Source organism: Cetorhinus maximus, chromosome 12, assembly GCF_964194155.1.
Source record: "Cetorhinus maximus chromosome 12, sCetMax3.hap1.1, whole genome shotgun sequence".
NCBI lineage: Eukaryota > Metazoa > Chordata > Chondrichthyes > Lamniformes > Cetorhinidae > Cetorhinus > Cetorhinus maximus.
The window spans coordinates 118,844,964-118,865,082 of NC_135890.1; the positions used below are offsets into that span (position 1 = coordinate 118,844,964).

At 39.4% G+C, this 20,119-nt stretch overlaps 1 protein-coding gene across 2 annotated transcripts in view; it reads right to left on the bottom strand.

Annotated features, from left to right (window-relative positions):
* Positions 1–20,119, bottom strand: part of fbrsl1 (fibrosin-like 1) — a 913,938-nt gene that overhangs the window by 211,752 nt on the left and 682,067 nt on the right. For both annotated transcript variants that reach the window (XM_078554523.1, XM_078554524.1), the window contains one exon: positions 6,961–6,990. In XM_078554523.1, the coding sequence (XP_078410649.1) occupies positions 6,961–6,990 (30 nt within the window). The remainder of the gene's footprint in view (positions 1–6,960; positions 6,991–20,119) is intronic.

Here is a 20,119-nt window from a genome sequence, read left to right on the forward strand (position 1 = left end):
AAGTGATTTGCAAAAGAAGTAAATGCAATGTGAGAAAAAACTTTTTCACATGAGTGATTTGGGTCTGGAATGCACTGCCTGGAAGTGTGGTGGAGGCAGGTTCAATTGAGGCATTCAAGAGGGCGTAAGATGATATTTTGAATAGAAACAAGGTGCAGGGGTACAGGGAAAAGGCAGGGCAATGGCACTAGGCCACAATGCTCATTCGGAGAGCCAGTGCAGACACAGTGGGCCAAATGGCCTCCTTGTGTGCCTTTAAGACTCTGTGATTTCGTGATTCTGTGAAGGAGCCAGAGCAAAACTGGAGTCAAGGGGAAAACCTCTCCACTGGTCGGAGCCAAAGGTTGTTGGAGGTCAATCATCTCAGTCCCAGGACATTGCTGCAGGAGTTCCTCAGGGTAGTGTCCAAGGCCCAACAATCTTCAGCTGCTTCATCAATGACCTTCCCTCCATCATAAGGTCAGAAGTGGGGATGCTTGCTGATGATTGCACAATGTTCAGCACCATTCGTGACTCCCCAGATACAGAAGCAGTCCATGTGCAGCGAGGCCTGGACAACATTCAGGTTGGGCTGATGTGTGGCATGGTTACTTGCCACTTAGGTGCCAGGCAATGACTAACTCCAACAAAAGAGAATCTAACCATCTCCCCTTGACATACAATGGCCTTCCGTTGCTGAATCCTTCACTATCAGCATCAAGTGGGTTACCATTGACCAGAACCTAAACTGGACCAGCTATATCAACATTGTGGCTACAAAAGCAGGTCAGAGGCCGGGAATTCTGTGGAGAGTAACACTCCTCCTGATTCCCCAAAAGCCTGTCCACCATCTAAAAGGCACAAGTGAGGAGTGTGATGGAATACTCTCCATTGCAGAGATTAGTGCAGCTCCAACATCATTCAAGAAGCTCGACACCATCCAGGACAAAGCTTGATTGGCACCCATCCACGACATTAAACATTCACTCCCTCCATCATTGACGCACAGTGGCAGCAATGTGTACCAGCTACTAGATGCACTGCAACAACTCACTCAAGGATCCTTCGACAGCACCTTCCAAACTGGCGACCGCTAACACCTATAATGACAAGGACAGCAGAAGCATGGGAATACCACCACCTGCAAGTTCCCCTCCAAGCCCCACGCCATCCAGACTTGGAACTATATCACTGTTCCTTCTCTGTTGCTGGGTCAAAACCTGGAACTTCTTTTCTAACAGCACTGTGGATGTACCTTAACCACATGGACTGCAGTGGTTCAAGAAGGCACCTCACCACGACCTTCTCAAGGATAATTAGGGATGGGCATAAATGCTGGCCTAGCCAGTGAGCCCACATCCAGAGAAAGAATAAATTTAAAAAAGGAAGAGCAAGATTTAAGTATGATTATTGCTCCTGCACTAAAAAAAATGAATACCAGGATATTGCCAGCAAGTTGAATCATGCCTTGGAATGCATTTACCAATTAAAACTAAAAGCCACAATAGGATTACCTCAACCTTCTCTAAGTCCCAGATAAGAGCCAGAACCAGAAATATCTGTCTTTATTTGGCATGAGTTTAAAATAGATTCACTAAGGAATAGTCAGGTTCAAGATGGATAGTGCTTTCTCTTTGCTAGGTTTCAAAGTTTTTGGAGACCGACAGCTTGTATTAGGACTGAGATTTATGTTCAGGAATCCAAGTTATTTTGGTCTAAAATGATTTGGTTGAATAAGTAAGTAGTTCTGTCTTCCTGACTGTAAGTTACTCAAGTTTGGGTAGATGCACTCCATTTCTTAATGAGCATGAACCTTCAGCACATATCTGTCCTTAATTTGGTAGTAACTGACAATGTTATGTAGGTAGGCCTAAGGATGCTTGTTGTAGAGAATAGAAAAAAAAATCACAATGATCATAAGACGTAGAAGCAGAAGTAGGCCATTCGGCCCATCGAGTCTGCTCCACCATTCAAAGAGATCATAACTAATCTGATAACCCTCAACTCTACTTTCCTGCCTTTTCGCCATAATCCTTGATTCCCTCAGCAGGTCTGACAGCATCTGTGGAGAGGAAGACAGAGCTCATGTTTCGAGTCCGTATGACTCTTCATCAGAATCTTCATCTGTTCTGATGAAGAGTCATATGGACTTGAAACATTAACTCTGTCTTACTCTTCACAGATGCTTTCAGACCCGCTGAGATTTTCCTGCTATTTTTGTTTTTGTTTCACATTTCCAGTATCAGCAGTATTTTGCTTTTACCCTTGATTCCCTTACTCATTAAAAATCTATTTATCTCAGCCTTGAATATACTCAACAACCCAGCCTCTACAGCCCACTGCGGTAAAGAATTCCACAGATTCACTGCCCTCTTGAGAGAAGAAATTCCTCCTCATCTCTGTCTTAAATGGGTGACCCCTTACTCTGAGATTATGCCCTCTGGTCCTAGACACTCCCCACAAGGGGAAACAACCTCTCAGCATCCAAACTGTCAAACCCCCTAAGAGTCTTATATGTTTCAATAAGGTCGTCTCTCATTCTTCTAAATTCCAATGAGTACAGTCCCAACCTACTCAGCCTCTCCTCATAAGAAAATCCCTCCATACCCGGGATCAACCTAGTGAACCTTCTCTGGACTGCCTCCAATGCCACTAGATCTTTCCTTAGATAAGGGGACCAAAACCGTTCATAGTATTTTAGGCGTGGTCTAACTAGTCCCTTGTTTAGTTTTAGCAAGACTTCCCTATTTTTATACTCCATTCCCTTTGAAATGAAGGCCATCATTCCATTTTTCTTCCCTATTACCTGCTGAACTTGTATGCTAGCTTTTTTTGATTCATGCTGTGCTGTGACTCTGTGCTGCAGCTTTCTGTAGTCTTTCTCCATTCAAATAATATTCAGCTCCTCTCCTTTTCCTGCCAAAATGCATAACCTGACATTTTCCCACATTATACTCCATCTGCCAAGTTTTTGCCCACTCACTTAACCTGTCTATATCCCTCTGTAGACTCCTTGTGTCATCCTCACCACTTGCCTTCCCACCTATTTTTATGTCATCTGCAAACTTGATGATAGTACATTCACTTCCCTCATCCAAGTCATTAATATATATTCTAAATAATTATGGCCCCAGCACTGATCCCTGTGGCATTCCACTAGTTACAGGTTGCCATCCTGAAAATGCGCCCCTTATCCCAAATCTGTCTTCTTATTAGTCAGCCAATCCTCTACCCATGCTAACATACTACCCACAACAGCATGGGCTCTTACCTTATTAAGTAGCCTTATGTGCAGTACCTTATCGAACGCCTTTCGGGAAATCCAAATATATTACATCTACTGGTTCCCCTTTATCTATCCTGCTTGTTGCCTCCTCAAAGAATTCCAGTAAATTTATCAGGCATGATTTCCCCTTCATGAAGCAATGCTGACTCTACTTGATTATATTATGGATTTCTAAATGTTTTGCTATTACATCCTTTATAAACATTTACCAATGATGGATGTTAAGCTAAATGGCCTATAGTTACCTATTTTTTGTCTTCCTCCCTTTTTGAATAAGGGTGTTACATTGGCAGATTTCCAATCCTGTGACTTTTCCAGAATCTAAGAATTCCTGGAAGATTACTACCAGTGCATCCACTATCTCTGTAGCTGCTTCCTTTAATATCCTAGGATGCAACCCATCAGGTCCAGGGGACTTATCGGCCTTTAGCCCCATTAGTTTCCCTAGTACTTTTTCTCTAGTGATAGTTGTTGTATTTATTTCCCCCGCCCTCTTTTGCCCCTTGATTATTCAGCATTTTTGGAATGCTATTAGCGTCTTCTACCATGAAGACTGATGCAAAGTATTTATTCAACTCCTCTGCCATTTCCTGGTTCCCCATCATTATTTCCCCAGCCTCATTCTGTAAGGGGCCTATGTTCACTTTGGCCTCTCTCTCCCTTTTTATATATTTAAAGAAGCTCTTACAGTCCATTTTATATTACTTGCTAGTTTACCCTCAAAGCTCATTTTCTCCCTCTTTATTATTTTTTTGGTCATCTTTTGTTGGTTTTTAAAGCTTTCCCAATCCTCTGGCTTACCACTAATCTTTGACACATTGTATGTTTTTTCTTTCAATTTGATACTATTTCCTTAACTTCCTTGGTTAACTGTGGTTGGTTTATCCCCTTCCTAGAATCCAACTTCCTTGGTTAACCGTGGTTTGTTTATTCCCTTCCTAGAATCCTTCTTCCGTATATTTGGGGCTGCTCTTCTGAGATTCGGGTCAGCGCACACTGAGTAGTGGGATTTTTGGTTGGATCTGGATGGGAGAGCTGATGGTGACCCCAGCTTCAACCAGGTTTTGAAGACTGAAATCTATCTAGGACAAGGAGATGGCTAGTATGGATATGGCAGACTAGTGGTTATGGTACAGGAGTGGTAATCTGGAAATGGTGAAATAGAATGTTACCATGGCAAGTTGTGAAATTTAATTCAGCAAATTAGTTAATTTGTGGTCTGCACTGGACAAAATAACCACAGAAGCTTCCGCATTATTGTTTGGAGAATAAACCCTGGCCTGGCCTACTCATGATGCGTCAGGGAAATTAGGGTTAGACAATAAATTCCTACAAAAATATATAATCTACTGTACAGCCAGTCTCTATGGATGGCAAGCATTGACATCAAAAGAGGGATAGACTATTGCTGCATGTCTTTAAGATGTGGGAATACAGAAAGATCATTAGCTACATTGTTGAAATAATGAATGGATAATTGAAAAGCTTAGAGTCATGAAAGACAGCAGGATACTAAATATGAGATTGGCAACAGCAATGACATGACAGGCAATGCTGAAATAGAATCATACAAATGGCCACCTCCCCTCAAGACAAGATGACAACATGCAAGAAAGGAGAGAAAGAGACACAAGCATTGACATTGCACAGCAATCCTTCAACCCAAAAATGTGTGACAACATGATTTTTAATATTAACTTTTCAAAAATAGGACTTTGATCATTCACATCAAGAACAAATTCCTGAAGCCACATTCCAACAACTGCTCCTAAGTTCTGTTGCGGTAGATATGTGTCTGTTTTTGCTGCAGAAATATTTTTACTTTAAACCAACTGTGCGTGTGCAAAGTTGTTTCAAAGTCACAGTTCATAATTATTTTCCAAATGCCAGAACTGTTCCTAATGACAGGATAGGTCTGTGTAGGCAAGTGGTAACAAAGCCATCTATAGTCATCTGTACAAAGGTAGGCAGGCACACTTCAACTCCTCAGCTGGCTGACAGACAGGTTTTTGGCTGCCTATGATGGTGGCATTTATTTGAAAGCAGAGGTGGTATTGTCAAAATGTGCAGTCGTAAACCACCTAACATTGGTTGTGTGTGTGGCCTCAGAGCGCAGCTGTGCTACTCCATTCATATTAGAGGTCTGCTGTCATTAGACCTCCACTATTTTAAGTGAGACTCGTGTTGCAAGGTCTGGAAACATATACTTGATGGAGTACGGCTTCTGATATGTAATCTGTTGGAATTCATTTCCTCTGTGTAGGAAAAACTCAATACCATCATATTTTGTTCCCCAAAAAACTTAAAATTTTGCTCTACATAAATTCAACTTGACTTCAAATCTAAGAAGCATTTGCCAGGAACATAATTACCAATGCATACTGATTTGTTTTTGTCTCAGCAGCCAGGATATTGCACATTTTCAAGTTTCTGAACTAGACTATACCCTCTCTAAATATTTAAAATTTTCTTGAAAAAATATTTTTGCAAATATGAATATTCAGAAAAGATTCATAAGTTAGTAAAACAATTGTGAGCAATCTCAGTTTTCATTTATTGGAAGCACCAGGAACTTTGTTAATATGCTTAGAAATGTTATGTAGAGATATTTATAACAACATAGTTTTTAAGACCTCCTAAAGCGATATCAACTCCTCAAGATCAAAGATATTAAAGCAGTCCCATAAAATATAATTTTTTTGTAGTTTTTATTACAGAACAAAGTGGAATCTCACAGCAGTAAAGAACTCCAATCATTGAGGCTTGCAGCTGTGTAAGACCATTAAAGTACTCAACCCCCTTCAAGCTGAATCCTGCTATGCTAATTAAAATCCATCTGCACACAGCTTTTCGCTTAGTGCTTTTGTAGACAAAAGTCATGTCGCACCTGAAATTCTCTTACTACCTGAACATGCAGAGTAGCTCTGTCTCTCTAATGGCAAAACCTCATCATTTAGAGGGCTCAGTGGCAATTAGAACTATTGCATTTTAATTGGAAAACAACAATTCATGGGAAGGCAGAGGTGAAATGAGTCTTTCATGCAAGCATTCTATATATATGTGACCTAAGAAAATACAGCATAAATTACTAAAGGTTTCAGTGGTGCTTCATTTTTGTATAACATTCTAAAAATTCAGTTGGTACAGCTGTGCCATACATTAGGTCTTTATCAAAACGCATGCTGTCCCAAAAATTCTGCTATAAAATAATGATTGCTCACCTTTTTTATCTGTTGCTTCCATTAAACACATATTTCAAGGACCAAGTTTTCAAATGATGGCCACAACAAATGAAAGCATTCCTAATTTTCTACAACCACAATTGCTGGAGGTGACTGAATACATCATACGTTTTTGTCAATAATCAAATTTAATGTCATGGCTTACATAAATGTTAAAATTATTGCTGACTTAGATTTCTAGTTATTATTCTATAAAGTACTTTCATTCTGAACAGATTTAAGATGCCTCTCCCAGCCCATCTACAGTATTGCAGTGGACCTTTTAGACTGGCTGATATAGATTCTGACACAAGGCCACTTTATCCATACGCAACATGAAATTATTCCCACAATGAAAATTATAGCAATTTTCAACCATTATGCTGCCTTCTATAAGTTATGTGCCATTTAGAATGCCTGGCGTGTTGCTGCATAAAAAACCCAACCACTTAGTCAAAAAGGAATTGGTCTTACCTTGTCATCGATGTCACTCTCACTGTCACACTATTAGAAAAAGAAAATGATAAATTAGTTCTAAATCTAAATGCACATTTCAAAACTATAGAACTGAAAGTTTGATCAACTTCTGATGCAGTAAAACAATCAACAGATTGGTTTAGGGAATGGAAAAGTTTTCTTTATAAAAATAGCAGATTGGTTTCCAAAACAGGGCCAGAGAGGTAAGCATGCTAAATTACATTTCTTCACTTCTAATTTCTGGGGTGCCCCTCCCACTGTTTTTGAAGCGAGTGTTTGTTGGCAAGCTATTCAACTGTGGCACTGTCTGGTAAACCTAATTCCGATGCCTACATGTGCAATTCCTGCTTTCACTGGTTAACAACCAGGAGGGGCAATCCTGATTGATAATTTTCCTGGACAAAGAGGCCTGAGGCAAATTGTGTTCCATCCTCATCACTTCCCCAACTGAGACTAGTTAAACTTATTACATAATAAGAGTAAAATTTGGGAATTTACTGATCTGTATGTCTTACTATCACATTAACATTACATGTTGTAGTCACTCACTGAATAACTAGGAATCTCTTATGTTCTGATAAATTTGGATTGAAACAGTACATCATACTGTTACCCAGTTTAATAGAGGGGATAGCTAACTAATGCTAACTCTTAAAAAACACAGAACTTTTATCATACACAATTGGAACATGAGATTAACCAAATACGTCTTCAGACTCAAGCTGCTCTGTCACCTGGTAGGCTGTACAGTAATCTGTGGCCTGACAGTGAAACCAAGCTTTTAGGACTCAATAACACATCATGCAGATAATACTGAAAATACATCATGATGTCTGATATGTAGGAGGACTGGCATTTCACGAGAAAGTTCCAGGGTAGATTATCAAAACAAAATTCTAGGCAAAAGAATGCAAAGCTTTTATTTAGCAGCGGTTTTGACTGGTTCCAATCTCTTACTCATTTGCTACGTTACATTTCTGCACCAAATTTAAACATAAATGAGACACAAAAGTTGCATTATAACAAATCTCAATCAACTATGATATACCACCTCTGCCATAGATTATCGACTGTCTTGCAATGATTAATTTGTGTCAGTTCTACAGAAGTACTTGGAGACAAACATTGCAATGACTGAATATCATAAAGGCTGGATTAATCTTCTACTTATTAATAGGTATTTGACACCAAGGCTCTTGGGCCCATATAACAGTTATGCAGCCAAGTTATAGGGGCCCAACAAACTAGGCTGCACGACGTTCCTAATTTCTACTATGCATGCAAAGGCAATTTTTGATGGATAATTGAGTTTGCACAAACCTGCACATCTACAATTCTACTGTGAATTTCAAAGGAAGTCAACGTGGCTAACTGCTTGCAGCAAAATTAATTAACCACCCATTCTTGCGCCAGGCTGGTTAAAATAACAGCTCTTCAGTTCTTCTGAGATTGGAATGATGGACCCTCCAGCCTTACTAAAAACCAACTGTTAATCAGACCAGCCATTTTTGAGTTTGCATCAGTGGATGGTATAAGTGGAAACTGCCAAGTCGTATTGACAGGTTTACTCTAGGTAAAGTAATATCATAGCTCAAATATCAAACGTTATAATCCTTGCTCATATGTGATTTGACTGGAGTTGTTTCAGTCATGCTAGATGTTCTGTAGGGCAGCACCACAACTACAGTAATACTTATTTTTAGCCCATAGTTGTTATGCCTCCTTACATGGCAGAGCCATTCTTTACCCCGAGTTGCAGGGCGATAGCTGGTGGTCACCTGGATGAAATACAAATGGTAGCCAAATTTGGTATATGCAATGGAAGTCATTTGAGACTGCTATTAGGTTAAGGTGGTACATGTTTAAATTGTTACGCACAATACATTAATCTGGAGGTGGGGATGGTTTACTGATTCAGAGCTCAGATTTCAGTAGTTTCCAGGTCAGATTTGATGTCCATATTGCAGCATAACCATACAATTAGTGACATTGAGTTGAAGGTCAAAACCATGTATAATATACTTAGATTTTCTTTCAATCAGAAGTGGAAAAGAGGGATACTTGCAGCTAGTGCCAGAATTCCTCTAAATCCAAAGGTTGTTTCATACAATTTTCCTAAAGGAATACTTCAGGTTCACAAATATATTTGGGTCCCGTCTCCAACATCTGCTTTTCTCCTACAGCTAAAAATTCAAATGTGAACATATCCATAGAAGGTAATTTTAAAAATTTTTCTTACAGAGCAAGATAAATAAGGTCACCAGTGTTCCATTGCTCATTTTTATCATTACAACACCTGAAATTGGCATTTGTGTGGAGCACAGAAGCACATTCTGAAAGCATACTGCCCTCTCAATAGGTATTATTTTAACACTTACGTTGAACTGAAATGTCTTCAACCATCTGGGAGGACAGTATATACTGTTATGATAAATGTTACTTATAATCAATGCATGGCTCAGCAATGCAGTTGGACAATCGTAACACATGTACTACATCAACTCCTTAATACTAAATTCTTCTCATCAAGAAGTGCATCTGTTGGAGAATTAATAAAATAAATTTAAACTTGACTGCAGGTCTGATCTTGGGAAATGCCATTTGCTAAAGAAAAGCTCACAAACAAGAGCCTTTTGAGTCTTAAGGTAACAATTTCTTTATTACATTTTCACAACGCTACACTGTCAATACTTTATATGCTAAAAATATGTGGATTTCACTCAAGCAACTGTTCACCTATGTCATGATTTTACTGCTAGATTGTTCAGGGTTTGAATGTAACTTTTAGTACAGATAGACTTGAGGGCATATATTTACATAGGAACAGGAGAAAGTTGTTCAACCCTTCAAATCTGTTCTGCCATTCAATTAGATTATTGTTGATCCACCCACTTCTACAACTGATCCCCAGCATCAACAACATTTTGGGAAAGGGCTCCAGGTTTCCACTACCCTTTATATGAAGAAGTGCCTGCTGGCATCATCCCTGAACAGCTTTAAGGAAATGTCCCTTTGTTCTGGATGCCAGCATCAGTGGAAATAGTTTCCCTCTATCTACTTTATCAATCCTTTAAATCATCTTAAACACCTCAATTAGGTCAATCCTTAATCTTCTATACTCAGTTTAGAAAAAATACTAAAGTTTTACTAAGGGAAAGTCCTGTTTGACAAATTTATTAGAGTTTTTTGGGGATGTAACTAGTAGGGTAGATAATGGGGAACCAGTAGATGTAGTATACCTGGATTTCCAAAAGGCATTCAATAAGGTGCCACACAAAGTTTAACAGGCAAGATAAGGGCTCATGGAGTTGGGGGTAATATTTTAACATGGGTAGAGGATTGGGTAGAGGGTAACAGATAGAAAGCAGAGAGTGGCAAGCAATGAATAGTAGCACGCTGGATGGATCATTGCTGGAGTCCCAGCTATTTACAATTTATATTAACGACTTTGCTGAAGAGACAGAGTAATTTATCAAAGTTTGCTGATGATACCAGGCTGGGTGGGAAAGTAAGTTGTGGGGAGGACACAGAGAGGCTGCAAAGAAATTATAGACAGGTTAGGTGAGTGGGCAACAAGGTGGCAGATATAATGTAGGGAAGTGTGAAGTTATTTACTTTGGTTGTAAGAATAGAAAGGCAGAATATTCGTTAAAAGGTGTGAAACTTGTAAGTGTTGATATGCAAAGACACTTGGGTGTGCTTGTACAAGGAATGCAGCAAGTTAGCATGCAGGTACAGCAAGCAATTAGCAAGGCAAATGGCATGTTGGCCTTCATCGCAAAGAGATAGGTGTACAAGAATAAAGAAGTGTTGCTGCGGTTATACATGGTTTTGGTGAGAGCACATCTGGAAAACTGTGCAGTTCTGGTCTCCACATTTAAGAAATGATATACTTGCATTGGAGGTAGTACAGCAAGGCTCACGAAATTGGTACCTGGAATAGTGGAGTTGTTTTCTGATGAGGGGCTAAGTAAATTGGGCTCATATTTTCTGGAGTTTAGAAGAATGAGAGACAGCCTCATTGAAAACTTCAAGATTCTAAAGGGGCTTGATAGCGTAGACACTGAAAGATTGCATCCACTGGTTAGGGAGTCTAAAACACAGGGGTACAGTCTCAGGATAAGGAGCCGATCATTTAGGACTGAGATGTGGAGAAATTTCTTCACTCAAAGGGTTGCGAATCTTTGGAATTTTTTAACCCAGAGGGTTGTGGATGTTCCATCATTGAATACATTTAAGACTGGATTGACAAATGTTTAGTTTCTCAGGGAATTAAGGGAAATGGGGAGCGGGTGGGAAAATGGAGTTGAAGCCCACGATCAGCTATGATCATATTGAATAATGGAGCAGGCTTGATGGGCCATATGGTCTACTTCTGCTCCCATTCCTTGTGTTATTGTATCATATTTTGCACATTTCTGAAGATGATATAAAATGGATTAGAGAAACATTCAGCACTAAAAATATTTTTAATCTGTATGAAATAGGAACAGGAGTAGACCATTCTAGCCTGCTCTGCCATTCAATAAGACCATGGCTGATCTTGTTGTGTTTCGATTTCCACATTCCCATTTACCCCCGATAACCTTTGATTCCTTTGCCTAACAAGAATCTATTTACCTCTGCCTTAAAAATATTCAATGACCCTGCCTCCACCGCCTTGAGGCAGAGAATTCCAAAGTTGCACAACCTTCTGAGGAAAAAATTTCTCCTCATCTCTGTCCTAAAAGAGCGATCCCTAATTTTAAAACAGTGCCCCCTAGTTCTGGACTCACCCACAAGAGGAAACATCCTTTCCATGTCCACCTTGTCAAGGCCATTCAGGATCTTGTATACTCAATCAAATCACCCCTCACTCTTCTAAATTGCAGTGGAAACAAACCCAGTCTGTCCAACCTTTCCTCATTAGACAGGCCACCCATTCCAGGTAGTAATCTAGTAAACCTACTCTGAACCACCTCCAATGCATTTACATCCTTCCTTAAATAAGGCGGCCAAAACTGCACACAGTATTCGAGGTGCAGTCTCACCAATACCCTGTATAACTGAAGCATTAAATCCTTACTTTTATGTTCAATCCCTCTCGTAATAAAGGATAGCGTTCCATTAGCCTTCTTAATTACTTACTGAACCTGCATACTAACTTTTTGTGACTCGTACTAGAACACCTAGATCCCTCTGCACCTCAGAATTATGCAGCCGTTCTCCATTTAAGTAATACTCTGCTTTTTTGTTCTTCCTGCCAAAGCGAACAACTTCACATTTCCCCACATTAAATTCCATTTGCCAGTTCTTTGCCCACTCACTCAACCCATCTATATCCATCTGCAACCTCATGTCCTCTTCACAACATACTTTCCTATCTATCTTTATGTCATCTGCAAATTTAGCTACCATGTCTTCACTCCCCTCATCTAAGTCATTGATGTAAATTATAAAAAGTTGAGGCCCCAGTACAGACCCCTGTGGGACTCCACTCATCTATCCTGCCAATCCAAAAAAGACCCATTTAAGCATACTCTCTGCTTTCTGCCAGCTAGCCAATCTTCTATCCATGTTAATATGTAACCCCCTACACCATTTTCCGTGATAGCCTTTGACGTGGCACCTTATCAAATGCCTTCTGTAATCCAAGTGCAATATGTCTACAGGCTTCCCTTTATCCACAGCGCATGTTACTCCTTCAAAAAACTCCAATAAATTGATTAAACATGATTTTCTTTTCACAAAACCAAGCTGACTCTTCCCGATTGCCTTGAGCTCGTCTAAGTGGCCAGCCAAAACCTGCTTAATGATCGATTCTAATAACTTCCCTACAACTGACATCAGGCTAACTGGCCTATAGTTTCCTGTTTTCTACCTCCCTCCCTTCTTGAATAGAGGGGTTATATTTGCTACTTTCCAATCTGATGGAACCTTTCCAAAATCTAGCCAATTTTGGAAAATTAACAGCAGTGCATGGAATACCTCATTAGCCACCTCTTTTAAGACCCTAGGATGTAGTCCATCAGGACCTGCAGACTTACCAGCCTGCAGCTCCATCAATTTGCTCATTACTATTTCTCTAGTGATTTCAATTTTACCAAGTTCCTCTCTCCCTTTCACCTCCCGATTTGCAGCTGTTACTGGAATGTTTTTTGTGTCATCTATAGTGAACACAGAAGCAAAATATTTGTTCATTTCTTCTGCCATTTCCTTATTATCTACTATTAACTCCCCATTGTCACTCTCTAGAGGACCAACACTCACTTTACTTACTCTTTTCTTTTTTAAATGTCTGTAGAAACTGTTGCTATCTGTTTTTACATTTCTAGCTAGCTTCCTCTCTTACTCTAATTTCTTTCTCCTGGTTAACCTTTTAGTCATTCTCTGTCATTCTTTATGAATTAAAGTAATGACTTGGGGTGGCGGAGGGGGGCGGGGGGAGAATTTTAATTACAGTTTTGGATTTTGAGATAGAAGTGCTACCATGATCTTCAAAATAGTAATGTTAGGTGAAACACCAAAATACAGTTACATTTTTAAGTTTATTTGCGTGAAGTGGAACCCATAGCACAAACTTGCCAATGAGTTCAGAATTCCAAAACTTTGTTTTCATTCCAACATCTTAGCTGTTTTTTCCTTCTAGCTCAAAATGCAATCAGTAACCCTTAAAATCTAAGCTCAAATATTTTTATGCAATTTGTCACAATGAAATACATTTAGAACCTCTGGTATTCTGTCTAGCTATTGTGAACATTTATTCCGCTTGGGATCAGTGGAAGGACAGCCAGGAGCTTCTGTGTGGGATTTCCTTTCAGCTCCAAGGAGAAATGTTGGGAAAAGAAAATAATCCTCTGCATGCTGCACACTTATAGCCCATTCCAATTCCTGGGAAATAACAATGAAGCCCATGCATAACTTGATTTAGTTGATAAAGCAGTTGAATAACCAACAGAACTGATATTCCAGAGTAACAATGCAATGATTTTCTGTATTATTCCATCACTTAAAAAATCAGCTTCTTACAGTACCAATTTCACCTTCAGGAGGGTTGCAATGGTGGAACAATCAAAACTCCCAGGAAAGGAGATGGGACAAAGGGTGAAGTGACTGAGAGGAACCAAAGTCTAAGCAGGGAACATAACATAAGAAACAGGATCAGGAGAAGACCATGGCCAGGACTATACAGCCCTGCCACAGCATGTCTCCCCCTGGCGGATGCGGCGAGCCATTTAAATCCCCATTCAATTCGGCGGGACCATAATATCCCACTGGGTGGGAGGGGCCGTAAAATCCTGGCCCATATATCCTGCTGAGCTGCTCCACCATTCAATTTGATCATGGCTGATCTTGGGCTTGTTACAAACAGGTGAGAAGGGGTGAACTGGCTCCCCTCTATTCAATGTCATCGGTTGGTCACAACAAATGTTTAAGTTTCCTTTTCATGAGGATATGGCTATTCTAAACCAAAATGTATTTAACTATTTAAAGGTGTGAGTAATAAGGAGCCAATAAAACATGCTTTTCTTGAGTCTCATCAAGAGGAGGTTCCCTTTTGTGCCATCTCCCAGGGGCAAGGTCTATCCTCGCAACTGTCCAACTATTTGTAAAGAGTTCCTGAATTCACTGGGTGTTGAGAAATGCACAGAGCACAGAGTTAGGAACTACAGTGGGATGATCAGCTCTGACTTTTCTCTGAAGCGGAATGCTATTTTACCTGAGTATTGCTGAAAGTAGAGACATGTTATCAGAGCTTTTCATCTTGTACTCAACAGGACTGCTATGCAAGATAAACCAATAGTACGGAACAACAATTTATACTGCATGAGAAGAAAGTGCTGATTGATTGGTAGAGGTGTTGCCATGGGCATTGCAGCAGAGAATAGTTAATTATTAATGCAATTGGATAATAATTGCTGAACAATCCTGATTGTGCTAATAATTATACTGAAAACCAATTTAAGATTACCAGTCAGGGTTGAGGTGTGGCTCACTTACACATGCTAGAAGCCATATATATTCACCCTGGACCCTGTCCTTTGCAGACAGAAGGAGCCTGTCATCGCATTATGTCTTTTCCAACTAAACAAAAGCTTGGGGGACAGCCATTCTTTGGTTCATTCCCCAGGGCAATGCCTTGACCAGTGTTGGCCTGTCTGGTGTGAACTTGAAACAGAAGTGTGGCGTTTAACTGTTCTCTACTGCCTTCTCCATGGCAATGCCTCTACCAATCAGAGTCCAATTGCCAACTAATCAGCATTCTCTTCTCATGCAGTATAAACTGTTGTTCCCTTTACTGCTGGTTTATCCTGTGTAGCTGTCCTGATGAATGCAAGACAAAAAGCTCCGATAGTATGTCTCTTTTCTCAGCAATACTTAACTTCTATACTATCAAACAATTATTATTACATTTCAAACAAACTGATGTTCTCAGGGATTACTGGACAGTAAAGAAAAGGAATATTTTTAAAATACAATAATGTAAAGCCCCTAATGTCACTGAACAAGGCACAGGATCCACCGATGTGCTTTCTTAAACTTTCGAGATAACTTTTCACAAACACTTTCAAAGATGCCAAAATGACCATATTGAATTAATTGCAGTAACCAGTTAATGTGCATTACCTATGTGGACAAATATAAAGAACAAAATAAACCTTTTTCTCTTGTTGTGTGCAATAATTTAAATGCCCATTTGAAATTTATCAATATCATTTTGATCAGTATTATGAAAACAATACACCAGGTTAAAATGAATGGGACAAATTTTGGGAATGGGATGGAGGTTAGAAAAGAGAGATTATCCTTGACTTTTAGATTATTTTGTTCACTCAAAAACTCTCCTTACTATCAAATTAAATACATCATCATGGCTCACTACCTCTTTTGTTACCAGCCTTCTTGAAGTAATCATGTCTGAATATGTAACAGTGTCAGCTGTGACTCAAGTGGTAGCACTCTCCCCTCTTGAATCATAAGGTTTAGGGTTCAAGTCCCATTTCAGAACTTGAACACAAAAATCATGGCTGACAAGTACATCAAACACTGGGGGAACTATAACTAGGGGTCACTGTTTAAAAATAAGGGGTCATCTATTTAAGACAGAGATGAGGAGAATTTTTTTCTCTGAGGGTAATGAGTCTTTGGAACTCCCTTCCTCAAAAGGCACTGGAAGCAGAATCTTTGAATGTTTTCAAGGCAGAGTTAGATAGATTCGTGATAAACAAGAGAGTGATGGGTTACTGGAGGTAGGCAGGGGGTTACAGTCAGATCAGCCATGATCTTATTGAATGGTGGAGCAGGCTTGAAGGACTGAGTGCCTACTCCTGCTCCTAGTTCGTATGCTCGTATGGGAACGCTGCACTGTCAGGGGTGCTGTTTCTCATAAGACTTTAATCCGAGGACCCATCTGCCTTCAAAAGGCGGATGTAAAAGATCCCATGGCACCATTTCAAGGAAGATTAGGGGAGTTCTCCTAGGTGTCCAGATAAATATTTATCCCTCAATCAACATCACAAAAATTGATTATTTGGTCATTATCACATTGCTGTTTGTGGGAGTTCGCTGTGTGCAAAATTGTCTGCCATATTTCCTACAACAGTGGCTACACTTAAAAAAAAAAGTACTTCATTGGTTGTAAAGTGCTTTGAGATGTCTGGTGGTTATGAAAAGTGCCACATAAATGCAAGTCTTTCTTTCTTTCAGTTTTCACCTTGTAGCACAACATTCAAAACATGGCAGGTCAATGGAAGCATTATAAATAAAGTCAAGATGAAGGAAGTATCCCACAGAGCCTTGTAAGCAAGGCACTGCTAATAATATAGTGGTGCATGTGTGAGATGCATAGGCCAATACAACATGAAAAGGCTTCAACTCCCTTTGGTGCTATGAAAATGGTGACAAGAAACTGTGGAGCTCTTATGGACCTTACTTTCACAGCACAAATATTCCAGTATGTAATACCTTCCAAACTAAATTGAGTAAAGTAGCCACATTAGAAAACTATGAAGGGTTGACATGATATACAGATTTAAAATATTTCTGCACTATTTGGTTATTAAGCTATTGTTTATGGATTAGTTCCTGGTCATTTTGGTGGCACAAACCAACATTAGGTTCTTCTCCCCTCAACAAGATGTTGACTATTACTGTGCAGTACCATGAGTTCTGCTGGTCTCTCCTGTGCTTTGCCTATTCTTAATGAGTAAGACTAGTCAGCAAGTATAAACAGGCCATGCAACCACAGAGGGCATCATTACTCGACCCAATCCTGACCTCACCCAGCATTCACATTTTCCAGCAGGTATCACATAATATAGGACAGAAGCAGGGAATTTGGCTGGAATGTTTCCCTCATTACTCAGGGTTGCAGAGGCCAGTTCTAGCAGCCCTAATATTAGGTGGTGACATGGACAGAGTTGTTTCCCATTGTTAAATAGCCTGTTCACATTTACACAAGATGACCGACTGGGCGAGGTACAGGAGGTCAGAACCATATCCCAATGAGGCATTTCAGGATAGGAAGGGAGAAATGTAAAAAGACAAGCAGGTGAAACACTGTAACATTGGCTTTGCTGAAGCATATTTATTGTGTGCCTCTCTTAAACAGGTCTATAAAGACGGTAGGTAATTTGTGATAAGACCAATTAATTTTAATAGGAAGACAGTTCGTTAGTCTAGTTGTCTATTTTTGTGTTTTTTCAGTAAAGTGGACAATATCATAATTGATGCATGTTTGTTCAGTTCTCAGCTGTAACACCCATTAGTAACAGTAATGGGTATCTTATGGATGCTGCAAAGACCCAGGAGTTTAATTTAACGTGATAAATTTCCTACCAGCTTTCCACAGCAAAGTCCAATAGATCAACACAACATACACTCATCACCTACAATAATATCTGACTTTGGTAACCTTCAACATGAAGATTCTTCACCTAAATTATTGAATTTGCATAAGCTTATTTAGATTCTATAATTAACAAGAGCAAAAGAGGGGACAAGTTAAATGTAAGGAGGTTTCAGGAGGACAATAGGAAATCTTACACTTAGCTAAACATAAAACACATAAAACTTATATTTACATCACATTTCAATTATTTTATAAGTGCTAGGGTCAAAGCAAATTATTGTAATTGTATATTTTAATTAAGTTACACTGAGTCTTCTTTGCCTAACAACCATAATATCTTAACTAAGACTATGGGCGATTAACCAAGTTCAGAAACGTGCAATATTTTCCTGGCATGGTTTCCACTTCCAAATTCACTAAGAAATGGTTATCAGAATCTGACAAATGTGAACTTACTAGTGCAAATTACAATTATTTTCAATATATTAGCAGTACTGCTATATATTAAATGCAGCCGAGAGTAAGATTAGATTCTCTCATTGAACCGTACCAATATGTAACCAGGCAACTGAGCAACAGAATATGTCAGTGCTATAATTTGACGTCACCAAACAGCTGTCCTTCTTCTGCCCCTCATGGCTGGACTTCACAATGTTTTGAGGTCTGCATTAGGGTAAATGGTGCTGACCTCCAACCCCATTAAATAAATCACCACAATTGTCCTCCAAAGACTTATAACGAAAAAGTGGTCTAAGTTCAGTCACAAATGCATGAAACACACACTAGTACAATGTGCTCTTCATTTCATCGGTAACAACGATCACAACTCTCAGATTTATAAATGTTCAGAAATTCTGTAAGCCTCAAAACGTAACTGATGTGATATTCTGAGATCACTAGCTCTGGTCTAAAAAGCTTCCAACAACTGTGGCAGTGTGGCAACATCAGAGCACACAGGAGTGTCATTATCATTTTTATTTTCATTGTGGTGAATTAGGTCTTGGGAGAGAAAGAAAAATTTCCCTGGAATAAATCAATCTGTGTACCTACACACTTGAGGATATACAAAAAGACTTTATTCAGAAGAAGAGTGTCACGGGCAAAGCTACCCAACCATTATACGTCAGGGGTGTTTCCATGCTGACTTCTGTGGACATGAACATTAAAAAAAAAATCAAGCAAGCAACCTCTTTTGGTTTGATAAATGAAACAGGAACTTGTGAGGCTAGCTTTAGATTACAGACAAACAGAGAACACAAAGAGACAGCTGTAATAAAAGACATTTAGCTAGATAAAAAATGTTTGAAAACCAGAATTTAATAGGACAATTCAGCTTCTGTAGAAACATTGTTAACCATCTTTTTTCTTTGCTATTGAAGAGGCAAAGAAAAGACCCTGAATCAAGGAAATAAAAGAAGGAAAATCGAAACTGCAGTTCTGTTGTGCTGTAGTCCAAATGTATAATTAAGTAATGGGAGAGACTTCAAACTGACCCCAAGAGTTCACAGAAGTCTCTTGAGAATATTTTTTGAGGTATTCAAAAGGAGTGAACAAAACTGGTACTGTCAAAACTAGTGTAAGTCAGACGACTAATTTCTGCTCAGCACTGCCAAAAGAATGTTAACACTGAAGAAAGAGGCCGGCCTTCACCTCCCACGCAGCCCTTGTCAGTTGGACAAAGGCTCGTGTCAAAATAAGAAGTTGAAGAAATCTAAAGAATGGCAACTGTTGACAGCTATGGTGCTTGTTGAAAGATAAAGGGCTCTATTACCTGGAGTTTCCTCCCACTGTTAACACCTGCTCTAACACAAAACTGTAAACAGATCATTGTGCTCATTGCAGTTCTGTCTACATAGAGGCTAGTAGGGGATCATTTACTTAGTTGTGCCAATTGCCTTCTAATTCTTTAAGGAATGTTAGCAAAATAGGCTCTAATTATGTGTTGCAGCAACATTTTCCTCCCATGAAGATTTCAGGAGGAAGCAACCTCAAGAAAAGATGAGTGAAGAGTGTTTTTGTGACCCGATCAGACTGAAAACCCACTAATGGGACTGATTTAGGGCAGGAGGGGGAAAGAGTACTTTATTTACTAAATATTCCAGTTAATGGGATCTAGGTTAAGAGAGTTCGATGCACCACACATGCTGACAGAAAATCCTGCTAATGGAACTTGGAGCATATGGAGGAGAAAAGTGCCAAAATAATAGGCTACCATGAAAAAGTGCATTAAAAGCAACTAATTTATCAGAGAGATTTCAGCAGTGTCCTTTATAAATTTCCTCAAGTCTTAACATACTAATAGAGGCAAGCACACGTGTGTGGTAA